This window comes from Neolamprologus brichardi, chromosome 23 (genome assembly GCF_056152115.1).
Source record: "Neolamprologus brichardi isolate AB-2024 chromosome 23, ASM5615211v1, whole genome shotgun sequence".
In the NCBI taxonomy this organism is placed as follows: Eukaryota; Metazoa; Chordata; class Actinopteri; order Cichliformes; family Cichlidae; genus Neolamprologus; species Neolamprologus brichardi.
In genome coordinates, this window is record NC_142125.1 from 12,221,741 (window position 1) to 12,235,292 (window position 13,552).

Genomic DNA, 13,552 nt, shown 5'->3' on the forward strand with positions numbered 1-13,552 from the left:
CGTTTCTCTTTACTTAGCTGCTTGGTTCTTGCCATAATATGAATTCTAACAGTTGTCAAATAAGGCTGTCAGTTGTGTACCAACCTGACTTCCAAGCATATGTGCCAACAAAGCAACTTTGAGGAATCTAAACTATAAGATATATTTAGAGTTATTTATTTATTTAAAGAAATAACGCCAACAGCTAATCCTTTACACACCAGAGGACCACCAGAATCACCATGTATGATGTCACCACCATGCACTGAAAAAAGTACAAAAAAAAGAAATATAAGCTGTTGCGTCATTAAATGGTTGAAGAATAATTGTGAGGCAGGTCAGAACACAGAGGAGACAAAACCATGCATGATGTCAGCAAAATGGTTAACTTTTCTTTGTACTGGTGTCAGGGGGACCCTTTTATGGAGGGGTTTGCTTTGTTGGCAAGTATGATTATCATCTACCATATATTGACTTTCAACCACATCCTTTATTCAAGGTAAGTTTGTCTGTTTGACACTTATCTTTGCAACTTTATCTTTATCTTGTTTATCACAATTACAGTTCCTCATCAGTCTGAAATACATTCACTACTGTATGATTATTCATCATTAATTTTGCACCACTTGCTGCTGTTGTACCTCGCTGTCATTTATCAACTTCTTCTTTGGTCTAAATGTTCTTATTTGCACCTGCTTCTCAATTTTTGTGAAGTTAAATACCTTCGTATGTATGGTTTCCAGCTGTTATCTTTTACTTATTTTGGGTTTTATGAAAAAAAAATGTAATCCATCTACTAAACACAATATGAGTAATTTGACTTTTCACTTATATCCAGCCAGCGACACAGAGTTGATAGTTAGGACTTTTTCACCATATTTCGAGCCAAATGTTCCCTGCAGTATTTTTTTTTATCTTTTATGTAATCAGTGGATTGAATATTGAAACTTTAAACTATTCTCTGTAGATATACTCGGTGATATTGTATGTTTTCTTTCATGTTGTATGAATCCTTAAGCAACAGCCAATGTAACAACTGACTGTAGAACTGTTGCTATGGCAGATTAAGCAAATAGTATGCAAAGTATAATTGATAAAAAACAAAAATTCCTTTCTTTATTTCTCTTATTTTTGATATCTTCAGTTTAATCATACTCACAAGCAAAGAAGGCAGATATCTGACGTGACACAGCTGAATGATATCATCTTTGAGTTCTGCAGCAAACTAGATGAGCCATAGATTGAAGATAAGCTGTCACTATAGTAGATCAACATGTGCATAAACAGGTCTTCAAACTTTCACACTTGTTGATGTATCACTCATTTAGTGTTTGAAGCACAAATCTGACTTTGTTATTCAATATTTACTCTGTAAAAAATAATTGTACTTCATGTGCTCATTAGCAATCTGGTGCTGTATAGCCCGAATATGTGGAGATGGCGTCCGATGCTCAGTCCTTTTAAGATAGTTGAACATTTTAGACTTTCTGTATATATCTCTAAATCATGCTTATGTGTGTGTGGGTGGGTGGGTGGGTGTAGAAGCAGACACTCTCACAGTGCAGGGTTCTTAGAAAACAGAACTAATCCAAGAAAATAGAAAAAAGAATCCATTTTAATTTTTTTCTGAGAACTTTTGTGAATGTTTTGTGTGTTCTGATGAAAATGTTTTCAATTGAAGGGAATCTTGGAACATCTGGTGGTGCAGCAACAGCAGGAATGTCTCCCTGCACCCCCTGCAGCTATGGCACCCTAGTCTTCCCCTCAACAAGTCTTCCTTCTATACTCTACAGCTGACTTCCACATTCTTCTCTATACTCAGTTGTCAGATCAAGGTACCAGTCCTTCTTTCTCTCACAGGGTAACTTCATCCTTCCCTTCCACTGGACAGTGAGTTGATTTTATACCTCCACTATCCAGGCTACCGAAATTATGACTAGCTCCTTCCTCTCCTTATTGGTGGATTATAATCATATATGAACAATAACAGTGGCATCCTCTCTCCATCCACTGTAAAACAGATGAGTTCTTCCCTGCCACCTTTCTGTATGGAGAGAATGTGATATTTGGACGATTTAACATTAATCCTGGTCCACGCATGAAGTTCTTCAAACCTTTCCAGGAGCCAAATGATGTTTGAAGAAGAGTTATTAAATCATCCATGTAACCCTTCAAAGCTGGCAATCATTGGCCTGGCTGCGTTCTTACTTCTCTGACTCCTGTTTATATTTTGTTTGAGATACAGTACTGTATCTGACAAGTATAGAAAGGCACTACCTTCCTCACTGTGGAAACACTTGATGCGGTCAGAAACCTAGCGTAAAATGTTAGGCTTTGGGATGAGAACGTATTGGAATGATACTACCTGCAGCAAACAAGATGAACCACAGAAACCACATTTTCCAGATTAAGATTTGAACTCTGATGCTCAAGAGTGAGTTTTTTGTCAGGACTTTACTGATCAACCTTTAGAAAATACCATTTTAATAGACTAACTCATCTTGTTTTTTTATGGAAAATCATTTTCTTCTTGTTCTTTCATCTGCTACCTTTAAGAATAAACACAACATTATGGAATACTTGGCTGTCCCAACTCCACAGAAACCACCACTTGATGTTTGTATAGTGGGAAAGTTATGGGTGATTAAGACCTGGGATTTGAAAAATTCAGCAAAATTACTGGATTTTTTATACTGCAAAATACACACAGGTAATAATCCAAATGTAGTAGGAGCACAGGACACTTTATTAAAACAAAATTTAAATGTTTGTGCTTTTTATGCCCCAGAACTTTTAATCACATTTGTATTTGTTCATATGATTATCACAGTAGTTCCTAATCAATATTGACTCTTAATAATTTTTAATTTGTCACAGTGATTCTTTCTCATACAGGTTCACTGATTTGAATGAAGAAAAAGTGTAATGTCACAATGACCTCACACTACGAATCTAAATATTCTATTTCAGTTTGTGGAAATTGAGCTAAATGCTAAAATGATCACTGTTACAGAAGAAAAACCACAGTTTCATGCAGGGAATATTTTTATTTTCTGTCTCGGCTACATTGACAGAGCAATCAGAAATGCTGACATTTCAATAATGCGAAAAGCAAAACTTCAGGGATTTTACTCAAAATGTTTTGTGGTTTTGTAGAATTGTGTCGATCCATTGGAGGTATTTTGAGATGTCCGTGTAGACGTTGGGTTTATCTGGGTAGTTACAATTGCTGTTGTGGTTGAAAGAAACGATACCAACAGCAAACCCTTTGCACACCAGAGGACCACCAGAATCCTTCTGTGAGGAGGAAGCATTTTAATTGGTCAGTTTATATTAAGTGTTTAATACAGTACATTTATCAAAAAGAAACCTGCTGACATTGGACAGAATACATACCTGACAGAATCCTTTGCTTGTGTCATATCCACCTGCACAAATAACATTGGCAGGAAGTTGAGGCCATTGATTCTTACAGACTTGTGGGTTAATGACAGACACGTCCACCACCCTCAGCTCATCAACAGGTTTACCACCACTCATAGTTTTTCCCCATCCAGCCACCTGGCACACTTCATTTTCTGTTAGATCTATTTCAGCATGCGGAAGTTGAATTGCATCGTGTAGATCGTTTGTGGTTGCCAACTGGACACACACAACAAAAAGTAAAAATATAAATAAGACCACAAATATATTTCATGTGAAACTGTTGTCAGTATAAAGATGTACTTACTTGTAGGAGCATGATGTCATTACCCGTCTCAATGCAGTGGTAACTGCTATGGACGAATGTTTTTTTAATCTTTACTATTTGGCCATTCTTGAGATTGTGGTTGCCAAGAACAACATGCGTGGGGTAGCTGAAGGAATAATCATTAAGAGGTTTTCAATTCATTTTCTAAATCTTTATTAATGACATGAATCAGAGATTGAAGCAGGAGGTCGTCCGTTTAGCTCACTGGTTTGGCAGTGAACCATGTGCCACATGACTGAAATTGAGCAGAGCTTTGCTGCGCATCTTTCCCTGCTCTCTACTCAGGTTCTTGTCTAATCTTCACTGCTCCACTATTCAATAAAGGCAAAGAATTATCTTTAGGAAAGAGACTTAAGCAGAAGATGTTTGATTACTCACTCGTCAAAACAGTGTGCAGCAGTGACCACAAAGTTATTAGTGATGAGAAACCCTCCACACACATGACCGCTGTTGTTTTGCACAGAGACCATATATCGCATTGAACTCTCCGGGGCTTTTCCTCCATCTATGATGCCACCCCCATGCACTGAATAAAGCAAAAGAAAAAAAAGGAAAATTAAATGGATGCCTCATTAAATGGTTGAAGAAGAATAACAAAAACTTGTGATTCTTACCGAGTTGTCCAAAGCAGGTCAGAACAAGGAGGAGGAGAAATTTCTGCAGACCGAACATGATGCCAGCAAAATGGTTAGCCTTTGTTTGTAGTGTAGGAGTCTCAGGTTGAGCCTTTTATAGAGCAGTTTCCTTTTGGCAAGTATGATTATCATCTGTCATTTTTTGCCTTTTGACCACTTCCTATGCTACGTGTATTTTAGCATATTTGAAACTTGTGTTATCTTTGCAGGGTCTTGCTTATCATAAGGACAGTGCATCATCAGTCAGGAACACACTGCTTTGCACACAGAAATAAAATTATTCACAAAAGCCTTTCACATTATTTTACAAATTATTTATCCTTTTTGCTGATAGCAACCTGCAGTCATTTGATGTATTTTTCAACAAGTCTCACATTTATCTGCTGAAGAATCACAGACCCTTCTACTTTTGGCAGATCTCACCAAGGTTTCTCATATTTATGGTCTTCTGGCATGGATCTTGATCTTCAGTTCACCCCACAGGGGTGAGGTCAGGGCGTCGTGCAGGCCAGTCAGTAACATTCCTTTTGGTATTCTGAAAGCAGTTCTTGACCGGGTATGTTTTGGGTCGATGTCATGCTGGAAGACAAAGCAATGGCAATGACCCAGTTTTACTGCTGACTGCTTGAGGATTTCTTTCAAAATCTTCACATATCTTCCTTCTTCATGATTTCTTCCACCTTGAAGAAATCCCCGGTTCCGAATGCATCTTCCTGTTGATGCCTAAAGAGCTCTTTTTTCATCTCATCTGACCAAAGGACGCACTTCAAGTATATATAATATTTTTTCAGCTTGTCCTTAGCATGCATCAGTCTGACTTGAAAGTTTCTCTTTTTCTTGGTCTGCAAGTCAGTTCTTGTGCAGTGTTCTGGTGACTGTCTTTTTTGAGACTACAATTCCTGAGTTGTCTGAGTCATTCACTTGTGTCTTGGCAGTTGTTCCAGGGCAGGGGTCTCAAACTTGCAGCCCAGGGGCCACTTGCGGCCCATGTCACGCCTACTTGCAGCCCGTATCTCGTTTTTAAGTCTGACATCATTATCCGTTTCTGGGTCCAAACTCCGCTTCAGGTCCCAAAGTCAAAACTGTGGCATCACTGAGAGTTACAAACTGTCTAAATTCTTTCATCTTTAATAAAATGGTAGGTGTGGCTGCTCTACCAGTTGTAACAATTAAGTTTAACATCCAGGCATCAAAGAAAACAGAATTTATTAAGTTTAATGGAGTTCGAAGTTAGCAGGGAGTTAGCTCGCTAGTTTCCATCTAAAAATGACATACTGTGGCGACCCACTAGAGGGCTCCACTCACACCCAAGCTTGGAGGAGGGGTTCTGTTGTGTTTGGGCGAGATATGCTCAGTTGATGTATGGAGGTGAATAAAGTTGGAGTGGAAAACTAGAGCTCCTATGTTGTGTGTCACATGCCTCCATAATACCCTGTTCTGACTGGGGGATTTCTGAAAAAATGAAAACATACAGCTCTGCTATCACTTCAGATATAAGAGAAGACAGAAAACTAAACAGTAGTGGTGTTTGTAGGGTATATCATGATGTGCTATGTGGTACTAGCTACACAGCTATGGTTAGCATAATATAAAGACATTAGCACAGTGAAGCTTTACGGTGGCCCTGAGAGGCCAAACGGACTGCAACTTCAGAAAACAAAAATGCTGCAAAAAGAAAAACACTTGCAAAAAGAAAAATGCTGCAAAAAGAAAAACACTTGCAAAAAGAAAAATGCTGCAAAAAGAAAAATGCTGCAAAAAGAAAAACACTTGCAAAAAGAAAAATGCTGCAAAAAGAAAAACACTTGCAAAAAGAAAAATGCTGCAAAAAGAAAAACACTTGAAAAAGAAAAATGCTGCAAAAAGAAAAACAGTGTTTTTTTTCTTCTTGCAGCGTTTTTCTTTTTGCAGCATTTTTCTTTTTGCAGCATTTTTCTTTTTGCAAGTGTTTTTCTTTTTGCAGCATTTTTCTTTTTGCAAGTGTTTTTCTTTTTGCAGCATTTTTCTTTTTGCAGCGTTTTTCTTTTTGCAAGTGTTTTTCTTTTTGGAAGTGTTTTTCTTTTTGGAAGTGTTTTTCTTTTTGCAGCATTTTTCTTTTTGCAAGTGTTTTTTCTTTTTGCAAGTGTTTTTCTTTTTGCAGTTGTTTTTCTTTTTGCAGCATTTTTCTTTTTGCAGCATTTTTCTTTTTGCAAGTGTTTTCTGAAGTTGCAGTCCGTTTGGCCTCTCAGGGCCACCGTAGAAGCTGGAGGATGAACGCTAAGTTTTTTCCACTCAGTAAAAGTTAACACAAAGGTTCCCGATGGTTAGGGACAAATGCAATTGCATGGCAGGAAAAAGATGCTGTAAATGGACCAAACTTCAGTTGAACAACTGAGATAATCCATCCACAATAGGTTAGTCATTAACATACTGCTGCATGGGCTGGGCCATAGTTATATCATAAGGTTTGAAAAACCGAAGCTTTAAAACGTGCTGCTGATGAATAGTGGTAATAAAAACTGATAGAGGCCGACAGTGATCACTGACTTTTTAGGGGCTTGTTCAGATTAAATAGAACAAGATACAAAGCATTAAAATACGTTAAAAATACAACAGCCTTAATAAACACAGAAGTAGCTTTCAAACATCATCACTCAATAATAACCGGATGTTGATGTGAAGAAATATAATGCAATTTGGCCCTCGAAGTTACTTTTTTTGTTAAGGAGGATTTGTTTGTTGTTGAGTACAATGTTAAAATAACTTCTTTAAAAAGCAAACAAATATTTAATATGAAGGCAATATGAGCAGAGAGTGCAAAGATGCTGAGGCACTAGCTGTGTTGGTTCAGTGAGAGATTCAAAAACTAATGTGTACACCTATGTCTGCATTTTTATTTTGTTAAATATGAGCAAAATGATAGCAGAAGTGCTGCCACGTGTCTGGCCAGAGACTAAGTACCAATGTGTTTATTTGGTAGTTCAATGAAAGGCTTCAATTAGTTAAGAGTGTGTGTGTGTGTGTGTGGGGGGGGGGGGGGGGGGGGGACGACACGACTGCATTCACTTTTGCAGTTTTGTTACATTATACAACATTTAACAAAATAATCTTTGTGGGTGTTTTCTTGATGTTTGTTTGATTTTTTTTACTGCTTGAACACTAAAAAAGCTGTCCAATGAAATGACAATGCCAGTGGCCCACAGCTCATTTAAGCTTGAGACCACTCCTCTAGGGTCTTTAGATACATCTCTCACTAGGTTTTCTTTGCATAGTTTTTCACTTCCTACCTCTGCCAAGCTTGTTCTGTACTGCATGGCTCTCTTTGATCATCCTTGATCATGCTTTTCAGTCCAGTTCTTGACACACGGAAAAACTGTGATAACTTTGTATATCCATCTTCTGCTTTGTTTTGGGAGCATCAACAATTCTTTTCCTCGAGTCTAACTGATTTCTTTTGCTTTTGGCATGATGCTGATGTTGATGTATGTTTTTATTGTTATTACTGGTTAGTGTTGCTATGCTGAGTAATTAACTAAGTAGTACCACAGCACATACCATACAGATCTAGAGGCAACATCATAAGTGGATTACATTTGATTGCATAAGTATTTCTTTTACAATTGTAGCTGCTGCTCATTGAGCAGCCATGTCCACTTTCTGTGTTTGTTAGAAATAAGTCTGGTTTGTTTAATAGTAACACCTATCCTAATCACAAAAACATAATTTTCATCCTTCTACTAAACACAATATGAACATTTTTACCTATATCCAGCAGATGATACAGAGTTGATAGTTAGTTTTCTCACATATTAAACGCTGATGACGTGACACATTTAAACGATATTATCTTGGAGTTCTGCAGCACACTACATAAACCATAGAAACCACATTTGTTGATGTATCACTCATTTAGTGTTTGCAACACTAGTCTGACTTTGTTAGTCAGTATTTTTTAAGAATACTGAAGTACGTGTGCTCGTTAAGTGTACATGCTGGTGCTGTATATTTCAAATCTTATTACCCTCTGTTTTAACGAAAACCTGTGTGTATTCAGTGTTACTTTTCTAAGCTGTTTACGTACTTCAAAGACCTTGCCTGAGAGTCGCCCTCGAGTCACCGGGCTGCTTCCTCTATATAGTCACAGATATGATCAGATCTGATTACAGCTGAAGGCACGAAATGCAAAGACTAAGACTCACTTAGTCAATCAGTACATCTGTTAAAAGTCATGTTTAATAATCTAGAAAATGTTGCTGACTCAAATTTCTGGCTTTAGACAAAGATAACCATTTGCACGCCGCAAAAAATACAGCAGTTTGTTTTTGTATTAGGTATTTTTTTTTGGCTCATATTCTCTGCACCATATTTGGGGAGAAAAGTTCATCTTTTGTACCGAGTCTGTAGTTCTCATAGGCTCAAGTTCTTTATCTGCATCATCTCTGTCTCTGCAGATGTGTGGAGTGTAGAAAGATGGGACCCAAGTCCAGATGCTGACAATGGACTTAACTGTGAGTGAACCTTTATTAGCAGCAGGGACAGAATACAAAAATCAGAAAGTGGCAAAGACTAAACTAAAAAAAACCCTAAACTGGGAGGCAACTACAAAAGCAATACAAAGGAACTAAAAACCTAAAAACCTGAGAGGAGATGTCAAGCACGGAACATGAAAACCTGAGACTCTGGAACATGGAGAAATGCAACGGGCAATACCCAGACGACCCATCAACAAACAGAGGAAGAAAAAGGGCTTAAATACACAGGGATAATGAGGGAATGAGACACAGGAAGAGAGCACTGCTGGGAGAAATCACACTAACATAGCACATGATACTGTCAAAGTAAAACAGGAAACATGAGGCAGGCACAGACATGAACACATAACTTGACTGTACGTGGCACAAGGAACACATGGGAAGCACAGAGACAGAAACCAAGAGACTAGAAACTATAAATAACAATGAAATCCAAGACTACAAATATTTCAAAACACTGGGTTACCGACTCAGGACTGCAACAATGTCAGCATGTTGCTGGGTGTTTGTTACATACTCAATTTCCAGGACCAACACCCCAATACAGGAAGTCTGGTTTGGCTTTCTGTTTAAAAAAGCCAGAATATTTGATCATGGGTCTTAACCAACCAGCAATGCAAAGCTTAGATGGACCCTGAGGGGAGTCACCTAGTTTTAAGTCCAGGTGTCTTCCCTGCCACCTCTGTTACACCATCTCCCCTCACAAGCTGCATTTGGAATACCTGGTTTAATTCAGGGGCCTGGACAGTAGGCCTCAAGGGTCAATTTGGACCTCCTCGGCTTTATTGCTGCTAAATTGCTTTAATAAAATTTCCTGCAATGAAAGTCTAAATTATGGACATTCCCTTTTTAACCCTTTGGGAAATGGTAAAGGTAAAAATCTGAGTATTAACTAATTTTTTGTAAATCACTCTTACAGTTACTCCAGCCCTTTATCGTACCAACCATTGCCAAAAAGATACCAAAAAGATTTGTAAGTTTACAGTTTGGGCAACGGTTCAGCCTCTGGAATCTCTGCTGGAATATCCAACGGTGAACTTCTGAGATCCAATCTTCTGAGCTGCTCATCTCACAGAAGACAAAGGGAAGAACACAGGATGTTCCTGGGCGCTCTCCTTTATACTCTGCCAAGTGCCCATTTTCCATCTCTCCTCATATCTAAACATTCAGTCATGTTGTTTACATAATATCATCCGAAGTATAGCCACACCCTTATCATCCTCCCATCTGACGTCTCCACATAAATTCAGAGAGTAGTGACTTCTGTGTGTCACTCTCACTCATTTCCCCCCTTCCACAAACATGATGCTATTTTTCAAGGCTGTTTTTTACACATCCTCTCAGTTAGGCCTGTCTTGGAATCATTATTATATTTTCTTATGCATTGTATTGGTTAAACTTAAACACACTTATATTTAGTATACTTGATTATATTCTGATCTGTTCTGCTTATCCTTCTGGGAAAAGCAGAACAGATGCAGGGCTAACACAGAGAAACAGACAACCATTCACACTTATGGGCAATTTATCACAATTAATCACCAGGTAAACTAACCCCACTAAAAGAGGAAGCCGGAGTACGTGGAGACAATCCACACAGGGAGAACATCAGTGCTAACCACTACGCCACTGTGCTGCTATTCTGATCATTTGTAGACATAACTAACTATCAGCAAAATCACATATGAATTATGGTTCCATCTTCGATAATTGCAACACTTAACAACAATTCTCTTATTCAAAATCATATATGATGATAGGTTAGAGACTCATTTCTTCACTCTTCACATTCCATTTAACATATTGATCAAACTTTTATTTTATATTTAATTAAGAATAAAGATAATTAGCAAAAGCACACAAAGAGATTCTGTTTTAGCACATAAATAATTGGATGTTGAGCCTTTTTACCCTCTCTCAAATGTAATGAGAGGTAAACCAGGGAGACTTTTCTTCTCTCTATCTTCTCTTTCTACAACACCTTTCTCCACAATACACCAAGGGTATTGTGGGTATTTGTACGGTAAATGTAATTCTTGTAATTCTGTTGCCTGGAAAGCATTTGCATACATTTATGTGATGCGGCACAGAAGTTGCACAGAAATCTCTGAAAATCAGATAAAAGAAACCACAGCTTCGAGCTTCAGGCGTGACATAATTTAATCATTCCTGACAGATGACAGTGTAAAAGAACATCTTGACTCAGTTCGCCATTTCACGCAACCTCTGTGAAATATGTCAGTAAGTGATACTCTAATTGAAAAGTGAAGTATTGCAGTTATCTTACTCACTGTAAGTACTGTGTGCTGTGGGTTGGAAAATAGAAGCAAGAGCTGGGGTGGGAGGGGAGAGAGGTTCACCCTGCAAAGGTTTCCAGTGTGTTGTAGGGCTAACACAGAGAGACAGAAAACCATTCCCTTTTAAAACCCATTTATAATCACCTATTAATATCACACTAATTGTGTCAATCAACATCATTTCATTAAGATCAGAAGCATATCTTTGAATTGTGGGAGAAAATACAAACTGCACAGAATCCCCAGCCAACCAGGAAGTTTGAATCCCGAACCTTCATTCAGTGAGGAAACGGTTCTAACCACTGCACCACCCTGATCTCAGCCCAAACTCTACAGAGGCAACTATGCTAAAACAACTTGTCAAACACTGCCCCCTAATGGTGACGATTTATTAAGTTTGGCTAACCTCCTAAGACCCAAACTCTTTCATGGCATGGATTTTTAATTCCTCTTTCTCTGATATTTGGGCTGATTAGGACCTGATAAATGTAAAAACAAAGAATCACCAGATTTTTTTTTAACCTTATTTTTCTTTCTAAGAAAAGTGAGAGCCACATATGAGGACATTCGTTTTAAATTTTGATAAAACAGAGGCAGTATAATGTCCTCGTAAGTGGATATCAGGCCCTTGTAGAGCAAAATTTAGTATTTTTGGTCTAGACAACCAAAAATGTGATGTCCACATATGTGGACGCCAGGTCCTAGGAGGTTAAAACTAATTTCTTTTTCCCGAGAATGTTTTTGATCTAAGAAAGGAAGATCGATATCTGTGTAGATGTTTGGGACATTTGGATAGTCATACATGTCATAGTTGTTAAAGGAAAAAACACCAAACTGCTGACTTGTCACACATCAGAGGACCACCAGCACCATGTGAGGAGGAAATATAATTTAATTTATGCCATTTTTATGATGGTTAGATCACATTTTAAATGAAAACATTAACATGTTACCTGACATTCCTTTCTTTGCTTCAAGCAGTTCTTATCCTGTCTCTTCCATGTATCGTAGATTAATATGGAATAACTTAAACTTCAGCTTAGTAAGACTCTGTACCTCATATATTACCATGAGCATTATCTCAAAATGCTGTGATGATCATACTTTGTACTTCAAGTGTGAAAAAAATTGAAAGAAAGAAAAACTTTGTTGAGCAGTAGATGGTGCCATTGTAATATTTTGTATAACATATAATAATATAATACTGTGGTGTTCTAACTGGGAAAAAGAAAATGAGAAAAAGTAAATCTTACTAAAAAATTGTATATATTATCATTTTTTATTATGATATTATATTTTTTCATATAAAGACAATATATATATATAGTGGTTTTAATAATGAAAAGAAACAAATAATGCAACTCAAAAACAGAAACTAAAAAAACATTTAAAGGATAATTTAGTGTGTCCATCATATAAATGATACACAAGGAAAAAAAATACACATTTGGTTATTTGAGCCCAATAATGTAATCCACCATTCTTCTCTTTGATACATCCTCCAGCTTAGAGCTGTTTAAGTGATGAACACGGTTCATCAATATTTTCTGCTGGGAATGTTTCTGGAAGATTTCTTCTTGGTTTTCAGTTATCTTATCAAGCTTCATTACAACCTTCATTTGAAAGTCTAAGAAAAAAACAGATGAGTAAGTATTTTTAACATGTGAAGAAATGACAGACCTGTGTTAATTACACATCTACATTAAACTCCAAACTGTGTCTTGTGTTGCATCATATTACTGAGGGGCATAATGAGAAAACTGACAAGAAAAGTCCATGGTGTATGTGGGTTTGAATTTCTGTCATTTTAATTGCAATAACTTATAATTGTGTACTGTAATTCATATATATTTTTAGTGTATAATGTGATGCCCGAAAAGAGTTTTCTGACACACAAGTGGAAAAAAAAACACTGGAAATATTTTTAACTAAAACCTTCTCGGATGAGAGGTGAAACGTCTTCAAGCAACTTAAAGAAGTCCAGATGTTTTTCTTTGCAAGCTCCTTTGACTATGATGACCTGGATGACTGAGAACCTTCACAGACACTTAACCAAACCTTACTATTATTTTAAAATAAATCTTCTGTCATTTTTAAAAGAACATTGAAATGCTTATGTCGACTGGTATCCTGGTAATTAATTAGCTGAGGTATTAAATTTAAAGAAAACATAAGAAGGAAAATAACCAATGGCATCATAATATTTGACATTCATTCGCTACTTAACTCCACTTACTTGGTCAGCATAAACTTCATAAATCTAAGCCAGTGATTTGACAAGAGTCATTAAAGATAGTACCGTCCAGTATAGTCAAGCTTTGAGAATCTGGATGTACTAGCTCCTATAGCCAGCAGATGTCACTGTTGAGACATGGCAAT

General features: G+C 37.2%; 1 protein-coding gene across 1 annotated transcript; it reads right to left on the minus strand.

Annotated features, from left to right (window-relative positions):
- Window positions 1-3,042: 3,042 nt before the first annotated feature.
- On the minus strand, window positions 3,043-4,429 carry LOC148096020 (duodenase-1-like). The gene is made up of 5 exons (XM_087835920.1): window positions 4,345-4,429; window positions 4,109-4,256; window positions 3,710-3,836; window positions 3,376-3,621; window positions 3,043-3,276 (listed from the first exon to the last, which is right to left on the minus strand). Exons 1-5 carry the CDS (start codon window positions 4,400-4,402, stop codon window positions 3,112-3,114), a joined length of 744 nt encoding a protein of 247 aa, XP_087692046.1. The 5' UTR covers window positions 4,403-4,429; the 3' UTR covers window positions 3,043-3,111.
- Between the last annotated feature and the right edge of the window lie 9,123 nt (window positions 4,430-13,552).